This window comes from Miniopterus natalensis (genome assembly GCF_054644295.1).
Source record: "Miniopterus natalensis isolate mMinNat1 chromosome 9 unlocalized genomic scaffold, mMinNat1.hap1 SUPER_9_unloc_1, whole genome shotgun sequence".
NCBI lineage: Eukaryota > Metazoa > Chordata > Mammalia > Chiroptera > Miniopteridae > Miniopterus > Miniopterus natalensis.
Window position 1 is genome coordinate 295780 of NW_028269916.1, and position 23677 is coordinate 319456.

Sequence of the window (23677 nt, forward strand, 5' to 3'; positions counted from 1 at the left end):
TAACGTCCTCACTCTTCCAGTATGTTCCTGCTCATTGAGTCAGCGTCACTCCAGTATGCAGAGATCACATCTTTTTAGATCATTTCTCCACACCTTTCTCCTTTCCTGGGCAGGCCCTTTGCACTCAGTTGTCTCAGTAAATATTTGTCTAATGGACACTGAAACTTATTGGTTAAATTTATGTTTGGAAGAGTAGGCTCTGTTACATTTGGATGTGGCCTGCTGAGAGTTTGTTTTTTCCTGACATTCCAAGTGTGGTTCTTAAGTTCTGGGGTTCTGTGACATTGCACCAGGCACCTACAGGCCCAGGTACTGCATGGTGGCACTGCAGTGCTGCCCCATCTCGCTCCACTCGAAGGCATTGGTATTTGTCACAGTTGCAAAGTAGCCCTCTTGGAGGCCTCATTTCCTTGCTTAATAGGTTTTGCTGAACCCCATGTCTCCTAATGTCAATATAACAAAGTTTTATAGATATGTGGGTTAGAAAGAAACTTTTCTGTGGTATTACTGACTCAATCCTATACATCTTAAACCTTATTACAATTACTTTGAGATTAATGTAAATGCAGCATTACATCAACCTTTCCCTTTGCAGCTAGGCCAGAATTTTAGATGTGCTCTCTGTCCTGGCTGATGTTCTCCCCTGCAGAAGAGGAATGAATGGTGTCAGCTAGAGCTGAGGTCTCGACAGTGCATAAGGAGAAGTTGGCCTATTTTACCTTTAGTGAATCAGCTACTTCTCACCCTTTTAAATGTCCACTAGCCTTTCAAACCTAGATGACCCAGCTGCCTGTCACTTTGTAATAGGTGCTGCTGGCTTTCCAGTCCAAGGAGAGGGGACCTGGGTTTCTCAGGGGCTCTCAGATGCAGTCTTATGACAGTGAGCACAGGGGTGGGGGCAAGGCTCCTTTAGAACTGGAGTAGGTTTATTTGTGATACATTTTTCCCCCGCTTACTAGGCACAGTGTTGCTCTAAAATGTTGACATAATCCTAGTTCAGACTAGCTTGCGTCAAGATACTGTCATTTTGTTTTTCTAAAACAAATGTTTTCTGTGTTTGGTTTTCTATTTTTTGTGTGTTTCTCTGTTCCGGCTCTTTTTCTTGGTTTTCATCGTAAGACTAACTTTTGCTGTGTCCTCAGGTGGAGGCAAGCTCATTTTGATTTCTTCTTGTGGTTTGCACAGGTTGCGGATGAATACATGTTTTCCCTGGAGGAGAATAAGAAGTCCAAGGGCCGGCGTCAGCCCTTGAGCAAGCTCCCCCGCCACCACCCACTTGTGTTGCAGGATTGCATCAGTGATGATGGTAAGCGTTGTCTTCTCTCTTTACCAGTAGGGAGGCAGCTCACCACATTAGGACTTGGCCTGACAGGTCACCGGGAGGCCAAGCTGAGGGCTGAGGGTGGGCCTGTGACTGGGCTCTTCCTCCAGATAGTCCATAAAGACAGCAGGATTTCATTTGATACCTTATATTAAGCCTTTGAAGCGTGTTAAGCAGAAAGAGTTACATGGTCAAATTTACATGAGAAAGATTGCTCCAAGTGATTGCATCTTGACAATGGCTCTGAGAGGAGCAGATAGGCTTTTGTCGTGGTCTCCATGAGATTTGAGGGTCTGAATGGGATGATGGAGGTGGGGGTGGGGGGAGGGGATGTAGCAAAGATGCTGGGGAGATAAAGTCAGATGGATTTGGCAGTTGGATGTGGACCTGTGAGGGTGGAAGGGAAGGAGAGGCATGAGTTGAGTGCCTCCCTAGTTTCTGGCTGTGGCTGGGTTTTAGAAACCTCTGTTCAGTGTCTGCAGGATGTAGACTTGGGGTTGTATGGTCCTTGATACATTTCTTAGAGTAACTGAGGCAAATCAGGGAGAGGTGCAGAGGGCAGTAAGCAGAGGCTGGGGTTAAGAGGACAGGGGAGGGAGGAAGAGGAACCTGTGAGGGAGACAGAAGGGGAGTAGAACCCGGATGTATATCACTAGAGCTCAGGGAGTGATTGTCATCAGCGCAGTGTGGTCTCCTGTGCTGCCTGGAGCCCAGAGATCCAGTAAAATCAGTGCCGATGAGCCTCTATCAGTGAACAGGTTCCCTGTCATTCTTGACTGATTCCAGGCCCTCTCCTACTCTGTCCTGTCCTTCCTGGTGCCATCAGCTGGGTGGGAAGGTCCGGAGCCTCACCAGCCTTCTCCTCAGACCCCACATGACCTTTCTTGACTGCTTTCCTTGGTAGAAGGGTCATGATAAGTTGGGTGGGGAAAGTGTCTTGAGATCCTATAGTCAGAAATAGGCTAGACCTTGAGCTGGAGTCTCAGGAAGTCCTCTGGTCTTCCTCTCACCCTGATGGGGGCTTCAGGTTCTCTGGGTAGCAACAGCCTAGCTTCATAATTAACCCCGCAGTGTTCTAAAGCAATGTAGGTTGTAGAAAAGCAGAAAAGTTACAAAGAGGACAACAAAATTACCCTGTAACGGTGATCACTGTGAACATTTTGCTGACTTTTCTGGTCAGATATTATGCCCATGTATGTGTTTTTATAATAATGTAATTGAGATCATAATATACAGCCCTCCAACTTTTTATGATTAAAATTTTCAAATGTGGAAAAGTTGAAAGATAAAAGCACTGTGCTCGCCTCCTGTATTCAACAGCTGTTACCATTTTGCCTTAATTGCTCACTCCATTTGCATTGTTTGTGTGCATACTACGTACATATTTGCCATATCATTGGCAACTAAGTTGTAGTCATCAAGCCACTTCACTTAAATACAGAGAGGGATCTCCTAAGTATTATTTCCTATATAAACACTACTGTTATCACACCTGGGAAAATAAGCAGTAATTTCATAATACCCTCCAGTCCTCAGTCCATCTTCATTTTTCCCTGCTTATCCCAAAAATGTGTCTTATAGTTTTTCCCCTTTAAACCAGCACAAACCAATCTAAGGTCACACATTTGGAAGTTCTTTTTTTTAGCTTCTTTTAGCATAGTGTGCCCTTCCCCACTTAAAATATTTTCAATTGAGGCAGAACATATTTAGTGAAATGCATACATGTTAACTGTACAGCTCAGTGAAGTTTATATATGTAAATGTAAACTTTTGACTCCTGCAATTTTCACATAACAGTTCACATCTCCCTCATTGTTCAGTATTCACAAATGGAATGATTTTTGGCCACTTAATGGTTTTGTAAACAAAACAAATGTCAGTGCGTTAATTTTTCTCTTGTGATTGTGAAGCTGTCTGTTTCTGTTTTTTTGGTCCTATCCTGGTCACTCTTATTTTGGCCAGGATGCGGAAAACATCTGCTTTAGGTTGGCGCCATGGTTACTGGCTGGGCTCGAGGATGGGGCTCATAGGGGTTGATTTTAATTGTCTGCATTGGCCTCACTATGCTATGGTATGTACCTTCCCTTCCCTGAGGTCACACTCATGGTAGCTGCCAGATCCCTTTAAATTAAACATGACTATAAAGGTGGACTAGATAACTATTCATCTGCACTGAGCCTTGAGCTGGAACTGCCAGAAGGGAACAAGTAGATGGACACGTGGTGCAAGCATATATATACCAGAGTGTTCTTGGGCTGCTCTGCATGGATCTCCAGGGCCTCTTGGAAAGCATTTCTGCTTGGAAGAACTGAGAAGATCCTTGGAACGGTTGTAGCTGGGGATTGCTGGTGCCCACACATGGAGAGGTATAGTGGTCTGATAAGGTGCCTCATGTGGGGCTGGCACAGAACCGGGCTCCTGTCTGGTGCTCCATTCTGGGGCCTTTCTTTGAACACTTGCCACAGAGGGACATCCCAATTACAGTTTCTCATCCTTCCCTCATTTGGGGGAACACCTGGAGAAACACTCTGGGCATCAGTTTATTTTGGTATTTGTTGCTGCTGCTGCCCATCTTTGACCTCGTTTACCATAAGGATAGAGTTATGGAGCTTCCCTTCTTGACCTGTTTCTACTGGGAGCTAGTGGGCTGTGCCCATCTTCTCGCTGATTTGGGGCAGCTGGAAAGTGTGCACCTAGTTTTGTGAGCAGTTTTTTGTTTTCCATTCAGCAGTATGTCCCTTTTGGGAGATGTGCCCAGAAGGGATTTCCTTTTGCAGGCAGTGCTGAGGCCCGATGAAGTATGTGCTCTCCTGTCTAGGGTAATGAAGAGATACAGACTTATCTAGACCAGGGGTCTTTGAAGGACCAGAGAGTAAATATTTCAGACTTTGTGGGCCTTATGTCTCTATCACATATTCCCCCCTTCCCCCCCAACCCTTTGAAAATGCAAAGACAGTTCTTAGCTCCCTTAGTGGGCTGGATCTGGTCCATGTGCCAGCCCCTGGTCTAGACTCGGGCATTACATCCTGCGTAATGCCCGAACAAGGCTTTATCTTAGACATGCTCTGCCTGCCTTTGAGGCAGAGCCAGGACGGTTGGCGAGCCCTGTCCAGAACAAGCAGAGATCCCACTGACCTTTCCAGAGGGAGCCGGGAAGTTCTGACGAGAGGCAATGATGCAGAAACTTTTAAGCCTTGCCATTTCCCTTGTTTCCCTTCAGTGCAACTAAATGAGGAAACTTGAAAGGTAAGGACTCAACATGCTGACATATTGGAGGCAGCAAGTAACTTGGTTTCTAGGCAGTGTTCCACTCTGCTGCCCTTGGGAAGAGGGGTTGAGTGCTGGCAGCTGTTAGGGGCCAGGAGAGCAGAGACCATGAATCGTCTGACCAGAGTAAGGGCTACAGGCAGGACTCCCCGCAAATCATCCAAGTATTGACAGAGTTTATTGAAAATTACTTCTGCCCTTTGCCTTTATCACCCATAGGATCTTGGGTTTAGTCTAAATCCGGGACCAAGAGTCCTGGCTGAGCTCACCCACTCTCCAGGCAGAACCATGGCTGTACTGACTCACACTCTGATTTCTTCTCTAGAGACATCTGAACAGCTGGCCCCCGAGGAGGAGGCTGAGGAGACGGAGGCCTGGGCCAAGCCCCTGAGCCAACTATGGCAGAACCGACCCCCGAACTTTGAGGCTGAAAAGGAATTCAATGAGACCATGGCCCAGCAGGCCCCTCACTGCTCTGTCTGTATGATCTTTCAGACTTACAATCAGGTGAGCCCACCCCATCCGCTCTGATGGCCAGAACCAGCAGTCAGAGGGAAGCCAGGTTTAAATGTGGGTACATAGCTTGTCGCTGGTCGTCTTGGGAAAGGCACGCTTTTCTGGTATTTTCTGCCCCATCGTCCTGGTCAGGCTTCTGAGGCAGAAAGCCCAGCAATGTGAGTTTTCACTGGAGAATGCTTTGGAGAAGAGCTGATGACGGGGCTTGCGGGGGGGGGGGTCCCTGTGCCTCGTACTGTTTGCAGAGGAATCTGTGCTTTTGTTACCATTCTAGTCAGTGACATTCCTTCCAGTGGTTTGTAGTCCTGGCCAGTCAGCCTAGAGGATGGAGTGTGTCTTTACCACAGTCTGAATTTCAGATGAGGAGCCACATCCCCAGTGCTCTCTTCCTCCCTGTCCCACTGCCTCAGTAGTCAGAGGGAACTTGGGACGGGGAGGAGCAAAGGCCTTCTGGGAGAGAGGGGCTGGGAAGGTGCCAAGGCTGAGCTTAGCTGTACTCCCGGGGCATTTGATGGCTTCACCATTGTGTGTCTTTTAGGCCAGGAAGGCACCCACCTCAGCATGTGCCAGGTGAACAGCTCAGTCTCAGCTGGGACCTGCCCAGGGTGGCATGTAAATAACCAGTCTTTCGATGGTGGTTAAAAGTGGCATGGCTGCCAGTGAGCCTGGCAGGGCTCAGGTTCATGCCTGCCAAAGAATGGAACCTCAGACAACACATTTTGGATTGAACGCACTACTTTGCATTGACAAAAAAGCCAAATGGAAGAACTACGTGTGCCCTTGCCTCTGAAACAAAGTGGAAAGACCTGGCTGTACTGTCAGCAGACTTACCAACTGCGGCTCAGAGTTTCATGAGTGGCGTAGGCTTAGGGTTGACATGTTTCTGGGTGCCATCCTTGCAGTGGGCGTGATGGTGCCATCCAGCGGCAGAGCCAGCAGATGTTTGTGGTCAGGCTGTTTGCCACAAGGAAGTACATAAACACAGTGTTCTTCCTGAAAGGTCCCCAGGCGGGAATGGCAGGTTGGGCTGCAGCTCAGGTGACCTGCGGACATGTACCACGGGGAAATCAGTGCTCGCCCATAGGGAGCAGCTGCTGTGGGTAAGCTCCCTGGGTGGGATCCACAGTGCAGTGCAGCACATAGGGTAGCCCACAGTAGCAGCCTTGCTAACATCTCAGTGCACTTTATCACCACTTGGTTTGAAGAGATTGAAATCCCAGTTGCCTCTTATCGCGCTCCCTTTTCTTGGTTGCCCCCAGGGGCCACTGTTTGATGCTGCTGTGAGAAATTGAATTTGAGTCATTAGAGGTAACTTCAATTAGCAGCTAGGGGATAATGGCTGTGCACTGGGGAGCCACAGCCATAGTCATATCGGTAAGAGAGCCAGCTTCCTGCTGATGGAGCAGGCAGAGGGCCTAGAACACAGGCATGTTCACTGAGGTGTGCACTCGCACTCTGTCTTCAGGTTGAGTTTGGAGGCCTTAGTCAGAACTGTGGAAATACTCCAGATTTAGCCCCACAGAAGCAGAGGACCAAGCCATTGATTCCGGAAATGTGCTTCACTTCCACTGGCTGCAGCACAGACATCAACCTTTCCACCCCTTACCTCGAGGACGATGGCACCAGCATTCTCGTTTCCTGCAAGAAGTGCAGTGTCCGGGTCCACGCCAGTGAGTGCCTTACCTTTTCCCGTGTCCTGTCTTGGGGGCATGGGCCTTTTCATTGGAAGTCCTTGCCCCCATTGGCCTCTCCCCCAGCCTCCCCTGACCTCCCCAGTCCCCCAGTGTAAAGATTGCTTATGTGTTCTTGGGGAGTTTGTTGTGATTGAGTCTGAGTTTCCTGTCTCTCTGGGGTCCATGCTTCACAGCCACCTCTCTGCTGTCCTCTTGGTTCAGATACCAGGAGGAGCTTATCCTCACTATGCACTAGATGTTTGAACCAGTGAATCTACAGTTTCTGACTTTTTGAGGCTGAACCCTGGGTGCCCTGACTCTAGAATTTAGGGGTTTCTGGAAGATTTGGTTGTAGCTTTGGGACATACTACATGGAAAAGAGTTGCAAATCTTCATTCTGACTCTGGCCTCTGGGTTTCATTTGATCATCTCGGTATCCCCGTTAGGTTGCTATGGGGTCCCCCCTGCAAAGGCTTCTGAAGACTGGATGTGTTCTCGTTGTTCTGCCAATGCCCTGGAGGAGGTGAGTGCGTTCACACTGTCACTCTCTTCCCTGTGAGACTTAGAGTTCGCTGAGGGCCAGACTGTTTCCTATGGACTTATATCCCCAGAAGTCTGCATGGGGCCTGGTACACAGCGGTGTCAGAATAAATCACCGTGACAGTGAGAGTGGTTGCCGCCCACCCATGGTGGGGCCTATGTGGAATCTGGAAGCTGTGTTTGCTCTGTGGTATCAGGACCAAGTACAGGTCCTCCTGCGGATGAGCCCTAACCCCCTTTAAAGAACTTAGCCACTGGGTTGGAGTGCCAGAATGGGGCTCAGATGGCTCATTTTGTAGCTTTCTCTTCATCACCCCCACCCACAAACCTGGCAGTACCCACATAGGAGGGGGTCAGAGCCCTGTAGTGCCTCTGGTTTGAGCAGAGTGTCATTTGTTACTTTGCTTATAGCTGTTGTTATTAACAGTAACAGCGAAGAGGATTATGTTAAGTCAAGCGAATATTTGGTGCAGTTTAGCCCAGAGTGGCCTCCCGTCTTCCTCCAGGGGAGTCCTGGTTACAACGGCTGTGCGGGCAAAGCCCACATGGCATTTGGCTGCTTTCTTATGTGGAGGCTACAGCTGCCCAGAGGAAGTCTAGAGGAGAGCATGTTGGATGTTAGTGACTTGGTGGTAACATCTTCCTCCCCTCCCTTCTTGGCAGGACTGCTGTTTATGCTCATTACGAGGAGGAGCCCTGCAGAGAGCAAATGACGACAGGTGAGTCTCCTGAGCAGCGTCTTGGAATGTACAGTTCGGAGGCAGCCGGCGGAGGCACTCAGGGCAGTGGCTGCACATCAGAATGACTGATGAGGTTTGAGGAAGCCCATTGTTTGGAGCGGAGTAGCATCTCCAAGACTAATTTTAAAATGGGATGCCAGGGGGAGCCAAGAAGTCCTGGTCCTTTCCAAGTCCACCTTTCCCTCTGAGGCAGAGCTGTAAGCAACTTCCTCCTTTTGCAGGAGCTGAGATGGACTCTTGAGGGTGTAAGGATCCTGTCTGTCAAGATGGAGCAAGGGCTTTGTGGGCTGGAAGTGAGGGCAGTTACTTTGTTACGGCTGGGTGGGTGCAGAGGTGCCCACAGCCATGGGTGGCTAGTGAGTGCTTTTCCGAAGGTAGGCTCTCCCTGGTTCAGAGCCGCTGTTCAGAATGAGGGCATGTGTCCTTGAGAAGAGTGGGCCATTGAGGAGAGCTTGGCCAAGCCAACTTGCTGTTGAATCAGACCTACAGAAGTATCTGACCTTAGCCCAGAGCGGGGCTTCTCAACAGCAGGCAGCTCATTTTCACTGAGCTGAGTCTTTGTGCTTGGTGTTGGCTTACTTGTTCTGCGGTAGAAACGTACGGTGAATGAGGTTTTTGCCTGGGAAGAGCTGGCTCCCAAGGTTGTGGTACACACAGCTTGGTAGGCAACCAGTGGTCAGTATCCTGTTTCCAGCTGGAATCCTGTGGGAACTTGGACCAACATTGTGTCAGGCCTCCTGCCTCATGGGAACCCCCTTCATGCTGTTCCAGATAGACGACTCCTCTGCTTCCTGCTCCCACTCCTTTAAAGGCACTTGCTGACATTACTTGAGGTCATGGTGTTCCTCACAATTGCAGCATAGCACTGTTAAAGTCCTTCTGTACTTGGAGTGGAAATCACTCTTGTTCTGCCCTATAGGGCCACGCAAAAAAAAAAAAAATCTGTCCCCACTCTCGTATAATAGTCCTGTAAATACTGCAGACAGCTTCAGTGTAGCCCCAACACCATCTGTTGTAGGCTTCTACCTGGCTTGCTTGTTAAGTGCTTTCCCTGTTGTAGTTCTTATCTTGGGCCGTGACAGTTTCCTGTAACGCCCAGAACTTATTTAATACTTTAAGAATGTCCATTAAACCTACCTGTCAGAGTAAGTGGGTGCTTGGGCCAGACCTTAAAGAGTGAGTCTGCTGTGGATGAAGGGAGTAGAAGGGAGAGGTTGTTTCAGCTCAGGGGAGGGTTTTAGCAAAGGCCTGCAGGGGAAGGCTGTTAGGCAGATGGGGGCACAGTTGGAGATATTTTGAGGAAGCACCCAGGTATTAAAGTAAAGGACGTGTAGGTAGAGCTCTCTAATTTATTCTCACTTCCCTAAATCCGCCACACTCAATTAGCTCTGCTCTTTTTGCAACAGATTGTAAGAAGTGCAGCCCTCTGCTAACCCAGGGCAGTGTGGTGGGGACCTGTTTCCACACACTCATTTTCCAGACTCTCTGGTTCTTACCTCACTGGGTCCCAGGAACTTGCTGGTGGAGGTCAGCAGTCATGATGGGTTAGGGTGGAAGCACCATCTGCGGGCCCACAGGAGATGAGAAGGCCACAGGGTGTTGGAGCCACAGGTGACTAAGGTAGCCTTTACCTTTTTTGGCAGGTGGGTCCATGTCTCATGTGCTGTGGCAATTCTGGAAGCGAGGTTTGTCAGCATTGCAGAAAGAAGTCCAGTGGATGTGAGCAAAATTCCCCTGCCACGCTTCAAGCTGGTAAGGAAGACGAGATGGGCCTGCAGACTACATCGTTACCTTGTTTACAAGTCTCATAGCCCTTCTGAGGGCAGCCTCTGCTCCACCAGTGTCCAGCTTTTACCCCTTGGTTTTGACCAGGGTTTGTGATACTCACCCCATGGTTGAAAGTGCTTGCTGAGGACACCTGTAATCAGACACGAGATTCTGAGAGGGGGTGTGTACCCTCCTGTTCGGGAAGGAAGTTGACTCCTGCTGGCCTGGCTCTGCTTTGGGGCGGGGAGGGGAGGATGATAGAGGTGACTGTACTGTCAGTTCCTGGAATCATTGGCTTACTTCCTGTGCTGTAGAAATGTGTCTTCTGTAAGAAGCGAAGGAAAAGAACTGCCGGCTGCTGTGTGCAGTGTTCTCACGGCCGTTGCCCAACTGCTTTCCACGTGAGCTGCGCCCAGGCTGCAGGAGTGATGATGCAGCCAGATGACTGGCCTTTTGTCGTCTTCATTACCTGCTTTCGGCACAGGATTCCTAATTTGGAGGTGAGGGAGGGTGCCATTTTAGACTCCTCCTGACAGTTTCCAGGATCATTTTCTCTGCAGGTTGTTCGTTCATTGTCTCAGCAAGTATTTCCGCAAGCATTATGCTTTATGGAGAGTGCTAATGAGTAAGGGATTTAGACATGGCCCTGTCCATCTCTACTCCCTGCCTGGCACTTCCTAATCCAGTGGCACCAAACTGCTTGTGGCTGATTCCTTTTGATTACCTGTTTGTTTGCCTCTCCTCCAAGGTAAACTCAAGGGTCCATATTTTATTAATCTGAGTGTCCCTGTTACTTAGCACAGTGTCAGGGACATGGCAGAAACTCTGTAAATGTTGTGAACAGACAGGGAAAGCTCCCAGCAGTTAACCATTAACCACCATACAGTGGAGACTTTGAACTTCTCTAAATGTTGAAGCTCAGAGAAAGTATATGTAATTTTAGCTGGAGGAGTTATGGAAGGGTTTCAGTAGAAGGTAGCATTTGAAGGGGGTCTTAAACAAGAGTAGGAATTGTGAGCCGGAGGGCATTCAAGGCTTCAGAAACAGAACAGACAAGTCTCAGAAGAATGAACATGTAAGACTGGTTCTGGCATCTTTGTGGGGATGGTATTGCAGGGCAAGCAGCTCCAGAGGGTGGAGGCCAGGACTGCTGCACTGCCAGTAGATTGGGAGAACTGCTCCAATATTATGATTTTAGCTACACTTCTTTTATTTGTCACTCTGGTGGAGTCAAGGATTGAAGGAATAAGAATTGGAGGCAGGGAGACGAGTTAGCCTACAAGAGATGTGAAGTCCGAAATGGGAACATAGAGGCAGAGCTTTGGTGTCACATCTAACCCTTTTCCCTCTGCTATTTGGGATTATGGAAGAGGACTTGTTGGCTGACTGGATTCTTCTCTTTCATAGAAGTATTTTACTGAGCACTATACGTGGTCAGGGTGGGTGAGGGGCTTAGGAAGGTGAAAAAATAGTGGATGTAAGAATGAAACTCTGGAAGAGTAATGGCCTGAGATAGTGTTGGGTCCTGGCTCTGGTTGAGAAACAGAAGTTTTGTTGTGGAACAGGATAGTGATTTTGTGATTATCAATTGCACTTCACATCCTTAAATGGGTGGCCATAAGTTGCTGATGCTGTGAGGAAACGGCTGATGCTGTTGAGTATTCATTAATTCATTCTTTACTTATTCATCTACCACATGTCAGGAAACAAGTAAATATATAGTATATTAGATGGGGAAAATTGCAATAGGTAAAAATAAGGCAGGATAAGGGGAGTGGAAAAGGAGATCATGAGGAACGGCGTCAATAAGTTGACATTTGGATGTGAGGGAGCAGCATGCATATAATGGGACTAGCATTTCAGATAGGGGGAGATGCAGTGCAAAAAACCCCAAGGTGGGAACACCTTTGGCACATGTGCTCAGAGAACAACAAGGAGGCCAGCATGGCTGGAGTGCAGTGCTTGGGCAGTGTGGGGAGGAGTGGTTGGACACGAGGCCACAGATGCTCTGTGATCCCATCTGTATCAAAGGCAAGTTCAGAATGAGAAGAAGGGTGATGTGAGGGTCCCAGAGATGGCAAGGCCCTTGTAATGGAGAGCCCTTTGTCCTATGCACCTGAGGGCATCCAGGGAAACTCAGTCTTTGTGTGCTAGCCGTGAGGGTAGAGCTAGTGCTAAGATCTGTGTGGAGCATTTTCTGGGGGCCCTAGACCTCAGATCACCTGTCGAATGTCTACTTTGATGTGTGTCTAAGTTGTGTGCGTTAGTAGGTGCTATTTGGTCAGTTCCTGGCAACAGGTAGGGAAGTTACAAGAGTGTTCAGGGAGTTTGGGGCAAGACAGTATGGTATGAGGACAGTTGTGGCCTGGGAACTAGGGAGGAGCAACATTTATGTAAGAAAATATGATACTAGTTTCTTCCAGTGTCCTGGCTGGGGTGTGTGTAATTGGAAAGACCTGTTTGAACTCCCATCTCTTACTCCTTTTTACTATTCCATTCCTTTGCTGTCTTTCCCTGGTAAAGAGGAACCAGTTGCTTTTTGGGCCCCATTTGCCAAACCTGTCAAGTCAACGTGGGAGTAACCCAAGCCTCTGTTTTTTCCAGCGTGCCAAGGGCGCCTTGCAGAGCATCACTGCAGGCCAGAAGGTCATTAGCAAGCACAAGAACGGGCGCTTCTACCAGTGTGAGGTGGTCAGGCTTACCACTGAGACCTTCTATGAAGTCAACTTTGATGATGGCTCCTTCAGCGACAATCTCTATCCTGAGGACATAGTGGTAACTTCTGAAAGGAGCTTCTTGTGCAGTTTGGGACTGGGGTGTTCCTAGGTCTGGATGGCAGACTGGTTGTGGGCCTTCCTTTTCTAGTCAGGCCCGTGGTTTCATCAGTTGGTCCCAGAACAACAAGAAGCCTGGTCTTTCTGTACAAATGAAATTGTGTCCTGCTCGGGTACTGTGCCTCCTCTAGAAGCTTTTAGGAATCAGTGTTTCTGCATTTCTTTGAAACATACTTGTGTTTCAGTCTAAACTACCCTTGAAGGCATTCTACTGCAGTGAGAAGGCCCAGGCTTTGGGATCAGGCCCATGTGCATGTACCAGCTCCATTGCTTAGTAGCTGTGTGAATTTGGAATTGTCCAGCTAGCTCTCTTTTTCTATCATGCCCTATTAGTACATAGATGGCATTGGCTTTTGGTTCTTTACACCAGAAGGCTTTGGGGCTTAGCAGAAACTGCTTTGAGACACCCCTAGCCTGCTTATCTCATCAACACTTGAGACACAAAGCCCTGCCTGGACCCAATCCTAGGTTTCCTGGCTCAGTACTCAAGACTTAGTTCAGGTTTCCCCCACCCCTACCCTGCCTTTTCATGTGTTAAACTAAGCATCAAGGTAGTGGGATCGAGCCACTTCTTTTAACAAAATCAGTTATTTTCCCCATTTATGCCACATTAACAATGTAGTTGCTAAAAGCACATTCATTAGTTATAAGGTAGTAAGAATGATAGTAACAGTATTTGTGGCAATAAAATAGCTATGATTTATTACGCTCTCCAGTGTGCCAGGCAGTATGCTAAGTGCTTTATGTCAGGTATTTCTGTCACCTCTCATACCAACTCTGAGAAGTAGTTGGTGTCATCTATAACTTACAGAACAGTGATTTCAGGACTCTCCTCTAAATGTTAGTGAGGGCCCCAAAGAACTTGTATTTTTTTGTGGGTTTTGTCCATCAACAGTTACTCTGTTAGAAATTAAAACTGAAATTGATTTGAAATATTCCACTTTTAATAAAAAAAAAAATAGCTTCCTTTTATTTTTTAAAAAAGTTTATTGTTGAAGGTAAAAACAACCTTTTAAGACGAAAAATATTAGCAGGGAGAATGCCATTTTTCTGTAATTTTGCAGGTATCTTTAATGTCCCATCTTCAGTCTGTTGCAATGTATTGTTTTGGTTAAACTATATGAAGAAACTTCTGTGTCATAGACACATGTATTTGGGAAGTGGAAGAGTGTTTTAATATCCTTTCAGATAATTGTGGTTATTTCTCTTTAATATTACACCAAAACTCAATGAGTGCTCATTTCTTAAAAGGTAGGTACAGTGTGGGGTGTGAAAGCAGGTCAGTGAACTCTGCATACTGTTACATTCAAATCTATTGGGCGGTCTGCACTGAGAATGGGTCTTTCGCCTATCTATGCATGGTTTTACAACAATATCCATATTGGAGCATTGGGCTGTGCAGACCTTTCCAGTGTTAAATTTTCTTATACACTATCAAAATCCCATTCATTTGTATGACACATCTCAGAAAAATCTTTAAGTTTTGGGAAGCCTCAAGCTCATATTGTTGATATAATTTTCCTTAATTTCTAATTTGTGCTTGAAAGCTTAGATTTTTATCATTGGCAATACTAGATACTGTCAGTTGTTTTCCTTGACATGACCGGCTCACTTCATTCATTTTTGAGACAGTGTCGGCCAGTACTCAAGTCTGAATAACCATAGTTTGTTGCTCAGTCATTTTTTTCAAGTAAAGCTTATATTCCATGGAAAAAGCAGCTGCTTCAATTCACAACTCAGTTACACAGGATTTTCCATCATGCTGCACGTAGCAAGTGTCTCGAATGTTTCCATACAAGCAGGAATTCGTCCTGGTCACTCTGTCCTGGTCCATTCTTCTCACAGTAGATGGTGGTTAACACTGTGTTCAGGTGGACCTTCCTTTCACTCCTCTCTTATTGTTCCCTCAGAGTCAGGACTGTCTCCAGTTGGGTCCTCCTGCTGAAGGGGAAGTGGTTCAAGTGCGATGGACAGATGGCCAAGTCTATGGAGCCAAGTTCGTGGCCTCGCACCCCATCCAGATGTACCAGGTAGCCACAGGTTTTTGCCAGGAGGTTGGGAGGGTACTTGATTAATTCAGTGTTTCCTCTTGGGCCAGAGGTGTGTCTTTGCTCTTTGGAGAGCTAAGGGAGTTAGTAACAACCCTTTCAGAGCAAGGGACAGCCCTGTGTCCAGTCTGCCAGATGTGGCTTCAGTCCTTCAGTGTTCTGAATTCTTCCTATGTCAACAGGAAATTGCCACTGTGCAGGGTGGCCCAGGGAGAAAAGCTAGTCAAAGGCCTCTGTTTCCTCGGTAGGTGGAGTTTGAGGATGGCTCACAGCTTGTGGTTAAGAGAGATGATGTGTACACCCTGGATGAAGAGCTTCCCAAGAGAGTCAAGTCTAGACTGGTGAGTGTGTTCTGTGTGCTCTTGGTTCCTGTCTGGGAGGAAGGGAACAAGGCAAGGATGTGTCCCTTTGGTTTTTTTCTCCTGGTGGTTGGCCACAAAGTGCTCATTTGGTTTGTCTATTCTTCTGTAGTCAGTAGCCTCAGACATGCGCTTCAACGAGATTTTTACAGAGAAGGAGGTTAAACAGGAAAAGAAACGGCAGCGAGTTATCAACTCAAGATACCGGGAAGACTACATTGAGCCTGCACTGTACCGGGCCATCATGGAGTAGGTGCTTCCAGGAGCCAGGAGATTCCCAGCCACCAAGGCACGAGCACTCTGGAGGTTCCACAGCACAGCAGACCTTTTGAACTCTGAAGTCTCTAAAATGAAGTTGTAAAATGCAAAGGAATGAAATAACCGACCCATTATCCTCTCACCCAACCCTCATTGCATTCTCCCCTAGTGAAAGGACAAGCCGTTCTTGGACTCGTGGCAGCAGCCGCTGAGCTCCCAGCTGAGGAGCTGAGCACTGGAATGCTGTGGCTGCATGGTCTCGAATGGGGTCAACTATGCTAGCTGGACTGGTTGCCCTGTTCCTGGCCTAGGACTTAGCTTCCTAAAGATCACCTGCACCAACTAGGAAGAGGTGCTGGTGCTTGCCCCCTCCCCGTCCCCTTTTTGTATTTATATGTGTGTGTGGGTGGGTGTGGGTGTGTGCGTTTGGTCTGGACCAGCTTTTGCCAGCCCCTGGCCTTTACTTCCTTCCTTGCCTGTCCAGGGCAAACAAAATGTGAAGTTCTGCCCTCAGCTGAGCTGAATAAGGGCCCCTGGGGTTGGCTGGAGATGGGTGTGGCATCTGTCCCTTGAACTGCCTCAAGGGAGTGTTGGCAAAGCTGCAGTGTTGAGATTCTAAGGAGTTAACACCACCTCTTTGCCCTCTCTTAAGAAGATAGAGGTAACATGGGTGTGTGCCCATCTCTCTAGGCACGAGCCCCTGTGGCACGGTATTAGAGGGTGTGAGTGGGGAATACTGTGCAGGGGTATCTTAATGATGGAAGCAGGCAGAGCCTGGTGGGCGATTCTGTCAATAGAAAATTGCAATCATGCAGGGGCTGGGAGGATTAAGATGAACTGGGGCCATGTAGCCAGGGGCAGGTTTGCCCCTGGTCTGGGATGGGAGGGAGTAGATTTGGGAGGGGGTGGGGCGGGACTGGAGGGCAACACTGAAGGGGTGTTAAACAGGTTTTTGCTCCTCATGAATTTGTTTGCCTGAGCCCAGGCTTGGAGGGCTTCACACCTGTACCCTGTGTATACAAGAATCAGATTTATAATACTTCCCTGTTTTTTGTTACTTACGAACGCTATAAACCAAATTATTTTGAAAACTGGTGCATTACCTTGTCCTTAGCAATAAAATGTCTCGAGCAGAGGATTGGTTGTGTCTGCCCCAAGGAGCCTGAGTGGCCCAGGGTCAGGCTGGGGGTGTATCTATAGTCATAGGCTCTGGAGCAGGGCCATGTATTTTAAGACTCAGTCTAGAAAGATCTAGGAAGTTGTCCTAAAGAGATGGGTTCCTTGTCAAGTTCTGGTACTGTAGTTCTGTATTAGGCTAAGCACAGTGGAAGGGGGGTGCAGAGGCACCTCTGTCCATGAGCACCTGTTGCTTCCCCTGCTTTAGAGATTGGAAGGAAGGGGTAATAAAGGAAAGACCAGACCACCACTCAGCCTGTAGAACTGAATTTGATCTCTCACTTCTGACTCTCTTCATTAAGCTGGTCAGGTTCATTCCAATGTGTTCCATACAGATTGTGGAACCAGCTTGAAAGGAAGGGAGTACATTTTAGGTCAAGCAAGGGACTTGACCCCCAGAAGTATCCCAGTGGAATCCTGATGCTGCTCTGAGCTGTCTGTAGTTGGTGAGAAGCTTCCCTGGAGGAAGACCTAGTCCCTGTGCCTGGTGGGCTCCTATGGTCCACATGGTCAGCTATAGAGCAGCAGCAGGCCAGGAAGGAGCCAGTGAATAGGTGCAGGACTTGGGCACAGCAGAGCTGCTCTAGTAGGTCCCTGGATGGTCAGGCACTGTTTTATGGCCCTGTCCAGGTGCAACAGCGGCTTGTGTCTGCCCAGCAGCTCCAAATGCTTTTGTCCTGAAGCTTGGGAGGTGCCTGCCTCCTGGTGTCTCATTCTCACAGGCAGAGCAGTAGGTTTCAAAAACTATTTTATGCCAGCTCCCTCCTGGGGCCAAGGAGGAGGTTGGCTTTTTTGTGCAGCACCCAGTGATTCCCAGGGGATCACTGGGTAAGACTGGGCAGAGGCAAGTCTTAATGGATTGGTGAGCCTTGGGAGCCCATACCTTTGGAGAAATGGAACACTTCCCCACACTTGGCAGGGTCCCACTACCTCCACTGACCCCCCTTTGGAGGACCTGCATAGCTAAGATTCTTGATCTGATCCCAGCAGAGTTCACTATTTGTCTAGAAACTTTGTGCTTTTTATGTTGGTCAGGCTAATAACCATGGGGAGACCAAAATTTAAAGAGGTCATATTTTACTTAGATTGCACATAACAGGCAGTTCTCTCCCTCACTGCCTGCCAGTTTAGTCAGCACCAGGCCTCAGAGGACCACTCCAGGGAAGAGTGTGCTCTCCTGTCTTAGGCTCCTCCTGGGCCTTTTTTCCAGGGCAAGCTGCCCTCCTCTTAGGATTTTTGGGTTGGCAACCAAGGATTGCAACCTAACGGTTCCTCTTCCCACCTGAGGAATTACGTTTTAAATTGTTCCCTGGCGAATGCCTGGGCTCAGCTGCTGGAACGGAGTGGAATGGGAGAGAGCTCGGACCTCCAGAGCTGCAGAGGCTGACCCTGTCCCCGGACAAAATTTTTTGCGAGGCTCAAGTTGGTCACCCTGAAGCGCAGCCTGGGAACCCCGTCCACTCTTATCCCACGAGGTTGGGCAGGGTCGCTCAGCCCTAGGAGGGCGATGTCTTGGGCCTCCGGGAGCGCACTGGCAGCGCTCCTGGGCGTGGACCGGCCGTGGCCCCCCGCACGGGTGAAACGGGCTCTGGAGAGGCTGGGTCAGGCCGGCTGACAGCGCGCCCTGCGGGCACCAGACGTTGGCATCCCAAACGCGCCCCCTCTGGGAAGCGAAGGCACCCGGGGAAGAAGCCTCCCGACGCCGCACTTGCTTCTGAGAGCCGGGCGAGCGCGTCTGCGCCCAGCGCGAGCGGGGACCCTCGAGCCCTCTGCCGCCCCGGCGGGCGGGCCGGGGAAATTTGGGGCTCCCGTGCCATTGGCCCGCTCTGTGCTTGCGCCTGCCCACTACCCCGCCCGCTTCCGCGCGCCGATTGGCCGCGGATGCCCGACCCGGCGAGCGCGCCGAGGCGGAGAGCGGGATTGGTGGTCCCGCCGCCCCGGGCCGCGGGCGCGCGCCCCGCCCGCCGCTGCGTCCCCACCATGGCGGCGCCCATGCCGCCCACAGCGTCCTGGGCGCCCTCCGGGGTCCCCCGCGGCTGCCGCCGCCGCCGCCTGCGCCGTGGCCTCCGAGTTCCCGCCCGCGTCGAGCCGGGCGCCGCCTCCCCGCTGCGGTAAGGTGTCGGGCGCCGCGGCTGCCGGCTAACGGTCACCCCGCCGCCCCTCCCCCGCCGCCCGCGGCTCCGGGCCCCGCGCGGCGCCGGCGCGCGCTCCGCGGGGGCGGAGGGTCGTGGCGCTGCCCGGCCTCTCCGAGCGAGGAGGTCGGGCTGGGACCGGGGCTCGGGCGCGGAGAGCGGCCCCGGGCCGTCCTGCCGGGTCGGGTCAGGGGCCGCCAGGCCCGAGGGCAGAGGAGAGCGGGCCGCGTGGCCCGAGGTCAGCTGGCGGGAGAGCCCGCAGCGCCGCGCCCCTGGCGGGGGGCCGGGGGCGGCGGCCGTGGCGGCTCCCTGCTCTCCCGGGCCGGAGGGGCCGGGCTCCCGTGGCCGGCCGGGCTCGCCTCCGGGCCTCCTTTCGTGCTGGCCCTTCTCCCGCTGCGCGAGGAGAGCGGGTTTGGCGAGGACAGTGTCCCACGGATGCGTTGGATCCCTTTTTACAACAGTGCCATTTTTATAATTCCTTAATAAACCTTATTTCTATTCGTGTTCCCCTGACATGAGGAAGGAGTGAAGCTGAATTGAATCATTGTAGTTAATTAAGAGGGACTCACGAAGGCAGCTGTTACTTTGTAAACACGCCCGCACACACACAAACTTTTCTATGGATATGCTTTGAATTATCTATACTAGCGATTTTCAACCAGTGGGCTGCAAGAATTTTTAAAACATGCAGTACCTCTTTTCCCTTAGCTTGTCAAATAAAAAAACAACAAAAAACGAAACAGCCAACAACAGTAGCCATCTGGTTTGAATGAATCAAAATTTTACTTTTTTTTTTTTTGGTCTGATTAACAAAAAATAGAAGACATTTTTTGGTGTGCTGGAGAATTTTAGTAACTAGTTTATCTGTGCCATGAGATGAAAAAGGTCAAAAATCGCTGGTCTAGCCCTGCCGGGTGTGGCTCAGGGGTTGAGCATCGACCTAGGATCCAGGTGAGCAGGGTTTGATTCCCGGTCAGGGCACATGCCTGGGTTGCGGGCTCGATCAATGATTCTCTCATCATTGATGTTTCTGTTTCTCTCCCTCTCCTTTCCTCTCTCTGAAGTCAATAAAAATGTATTTAAAAAAAAAAAAAATTGCTGGTCTGTATACTATAGGTAGTTGAACAGGAAGGTAGGAAAAAGCACGTATTAGGTTTCTGAAAGTAAAATAGTCATCATGGAAAATAAGGTTATTTCTAAGTCATAATCACCCTGGAGTGATGATCACTGAATTGTGATATACCTTCAAGTCAAAAGAATTAAAAGGAAGCTGGCACAAAAATGTATGACAAAATGGTATTTTCAGATAATCTCCTAAAGCAATAGTAGCTCCTAAGATTAAAGATTCTTAACGCAAGGACATTTTGAAGTGTTAAATGATGAACCTCTCCATTTCACAAGTTACGCGAAGAACTAAGATGTGCATATTCTTAGAAACGAATTGACTTTGGATCGTCCATATTGTCTATTGTGTGTATATTGTGTGCAAGGTAATACAGCTGTGGGGAACCCAAGACCTGTGAGAGGTAAGACTTACTCTAATGGGCCTGTACGTTCATTGTGGGAATGAAGGGCACACAGGAAATTGGTAACTAATAATATGGTCTCTAGATTTCTGAGTCAGTGGGTACGGTAAGACTGCAGCCAAAGGAGTTCAGCTGAGCCGTGAATGGGAAAGCCAGGGTGGACGATGAAATGAGAACGCGAGGACGGTAAAGGGGGCAGGGGAGAACCCGGAATGCTCACGGTGGTTCCAGGGGGGTTCCTGTTGGGAAGAGTGGGCGATGAGGTTGTACCAAGAAGGTGGCATCAAATCAAGAAGTAGCCTTTCGTAATATTTTAAACAAATACAGTTTTAAAAAGAAGTCACCTTTCCTGGGTGGAGCAGTGGCGCAAAGGGTAAACAGGCAGTAGAATTCACGCCAGGCGAAGCTGCAGCCAGCCATTGGAAAAGATGCACAGCAACACCGCCCGGGCTTTTTGTTCCTTTTCTGGTTAGCCTCGGCTATGTGCAGTGACAGTGCTCTCTGCTGCCGGGGAGTCATACCTCAAGAGTCATCCTCGCCTGCCTTTCTCTCCCTCTGGGCTCAGCTGGTTGCCAGGCCTTTTGATACGGCCTCGGCACGATTTCTGGCGTCTGCTGCTCTCGGTTCCTGCTGTCATCACACTGATCTGGGGCCTTCGATATATCATTCCCTTGAATTATTGCAGAAACCCCCTAACATTTTTTTCTTTCCTCCCATCTATCTTGTGTACTACCATCGCTTTCAGATATCGCACTTCCCCAGCCAGGATTTAATGGCTCTCCGCTGTCTGTTGAATTACGCACAGACCAGCCTGGCATGGGCACTATGGGTAAATTCTTTTTTTTTTTTTTGCCATTCCCTTAGATGATATTATATTTTCCAGATCAGTGGAACTGTTTGATCTTTGTGTTCTATATCTTTGCTCATGTTGCTTTTTCTATCTTAAATGACCCCCTTCAGTCTCTAATTGTTGGTTCTCACCCATGTTTCAGGGCCGTTTGATATGGAATTTTCTTTGTGCAACTTTTCCGTACTCTTCTCCCTGTCTAGATAGGACTTGTCTCTCATTTAAACCGTTATAACTCCAAAGTCTGCCTTTTTGGCACAGTTGCCAACATAAGACTGAAGCTCTTTCAAGACACGTATTGTCGTCTTCATCATCTAGTACAGTGTTTTGTACAGAGTAGGTACTTGGCAAACACATTTTATATTGAATACAGTTTTCAGCCAGGATGGCTGCAAAGAAAATTCTTTGCACAAACAAAATACTCATCACAAAATCTGTAAATAAAGTTACTTGTGTGAGAGAATTACTTAATGAGAGATCGGGTGTATTGGTTTGGAGCCTGGGTTAGGCAGCATTCACGAAAACCCTTGAGACTTCAGTGGCTTAACGGAACAAAAGTTGTCTCTTTCATTCCACATGCCCAGCAGTAGTGCATGGGGAACTCTGCTCCTCACGGCTACTCAGGGACCCAGGCTGGTGGAAACTCCATCTTAACATGGTGTTTCATGATCTTTTTGATCGACTGAAAGGTGGTGGTCAGGGGACACTGGCTTTTAAAGTCTCTGTCCCAAAGTGGCATGTGTTACTTTCACATTTCTTTGGCTAAGGCAAGTGACATGGCCATGCATAACTTTAGATGATTGATTGATTTGAGAGAGAGAGAAGCATCAGTTTGTTGTGCCCTCACCCCGGGGGATCAAACCCGCAACCTTGGCGTTATAGGTACAGCACTCTAACCAACTGTGCTACCCAGCCAGGGCCAGCCATGCCTGACTTTAAAATAGCTCAGGGAGTTGCAGTCTTATCATGTGCTGGAAAGCAGAGCCGGAAATAATTTGTGAATAGCACAAACGACTGTTATATCCCTACAAGTATCATGGCCCGTAGAAGATAAGAGGTAGCAGAATCAGATGGGCTGCTAGAGACAAACTTTGACAGTAGCAAGAAATAATAGCTCTAACTAGGCATGGGAGTGAGGGTGGATTTCGAAGTCAGGACTCCATTATGAGCACTGGAAATGCTCACAGGCCAGTGCTGTTGATACAAGGGCCATCTACTATATCCCAGTGCAGTCATTCCTAAGGGCATGCTGTTTTAAAGCACCTAGGTAATGAACACAGGGATGGTCCTTAGGCATCCTGAAACAGTTAAGTTATATTTAAGGCATTCAATTTAAGATGCCAGGAAGTGTGTGATAACTTGAGGCACATTTTCACTTGAATGGTTAGCATAGAAAGGAATCTTACTTCAACCTTATTGGTTTAACGGGGTTTAATTGAGGCCATCAAACTTTGGTAACGGGAGGAGATTTTACTTTTGATGAGGAATAGAAGCTTAGAGTGCTGTTTGGAGCCTTGGTTCAGGAGATAAGATCTGGGTTGAAATCTTGGCTCTGCCACTGATTGTCTGACATTGAGCAAGTGTCTTGTTCTTGAGCCTGAGTTTCCTTATCAGTGAAATGGTAGGGCAGTTATGAGGATTAAATGAGTTCGTTTGTGTAAAGTGCTGTGCACAGTACCTGGTTCAAAGTAGGCACTCGTGGTCGTGCTCCGCAGCAGCAGCAGGATTTGAAGAAACTGAGAAACCAGGAAAGGAAACCCTGGAATGTAGGCCAAAGGGTTCCCCCAGGGTTTCCTACCTTTTTCCCCTTCCTTGGATAGCATTCTTGCCACACCTTTATTATTTTCACATCTACCATACTTTACTTAGTTGTATACATCTTTGTGTGTCTAACTAGACTAGGCGCTTTTGTCATCCCACAGATATTTACTGAATACGAACGAGCTCTGTGCCAGGCTCTATGCTAGGTTCTAGCATTAGGCATGATAAACAAAAGGTGTGTCCCTGGCCTCAAAGACCCCATGGTGTGGTGGAACCAAGAGCCAGTAAACCAGCGGTTAGAATATATTGAAACAAGGGCTGTGTTTGTGGGTCCTGTGGGATCTCCTGTATTCACACTGGGAATATAAATAATGGTTTTCCAGAAAAGTTCACACCTATCCTAAGTCTTGAAGAATCACTAATTATTAGCTGGGTGGATGTGGGTTTAAAAGGCATTTAGACAGGAAACAATGGATGCAGCGGCCTAGATACATGAGAGTGGCTACATCCTGAGGACGCTTGAATGGCAAGAGAATGTTTGGGGAGTGTGTGGAGGCTGCAGAAGTCAGATTGTGAAGGCTTTGTGAGTCCAGGGGTGACAGCTCTGTGTTGCATGTGATCAGGAGCCACTTGAAGGATTCTAAGGTAGGACATGGCTTTTAACAGCTTTACCTTTTAGGAAGAGTACTGCACGTGGAGGAAACAGTAGCAAATATCCCATTTCCTTGGCATGGGAAGTTCTGAGGTTTGCGACCATAGTACTGTGCCTCCTACACGACAGTCATAAAATATTTATGTATAAGGAGAGATTAGAATGAGGTGAGACTGGTGGGAAGGATACCAGTTAGGTTGCTGCAGTAATACAAGGACTGTGTCCATTTCCTTCCTGGGGTAGAAGAGAGTACTATATAT

The 23677-nt window shown here is 48.6% G+C and overlaps 1 protein-coding gene across 2 annotated transcripts in view; it reads left to right on the forward strand.

Annotated features, from left to right (window-relative positions):
* KDM4A (lysine demethylase 4A) overlaps positions 1-16414 on the forward strand; it is a 38695-nt gene extending 22281 nt beyond the window's left edge. For both annotated transcript variants that reach the window (XM_016199224.2, XM_016199225.2), the window contains exons 12-22: positions 1186-1306; positions 4914-5095; positions 6570-6774; positions 7224-7300; positions 7981-8036; positions 9701-9809; positions 10139-10324; positions 12429-12599; positions 14569-14688; positions 14955-15047; positions 15178-16414. In XM_016199224.2, the coding sequence (XP_016054710.2) occupies positions 1186-1306; positions 4914-5095; positions 6570-6774; positions 7224-7300; positions 7981-8036; positions 9701-9809; positions 10139-10324; positions 12429-12599; positions 14569-14688; positions 14955-15047; positions 15178-15318 (1461 nt within the window). In that variant the 3' untranslated portion in view covers positions 15319-16414. The remainder of the gene's footprint in view (positions 1-1185; positions 1307-4913; positions 5096-6569; positions 6775-7223; positions 7301-7980; positions 8037-9700; positions 9810-10138; positions 10325-12428; positions 12600-14568; positions 14689-14954; positions 15048-15177) is intronic.
* The last annotated feature ends 7263 nt before the right edge of the window (positions 16415-23677 follow it).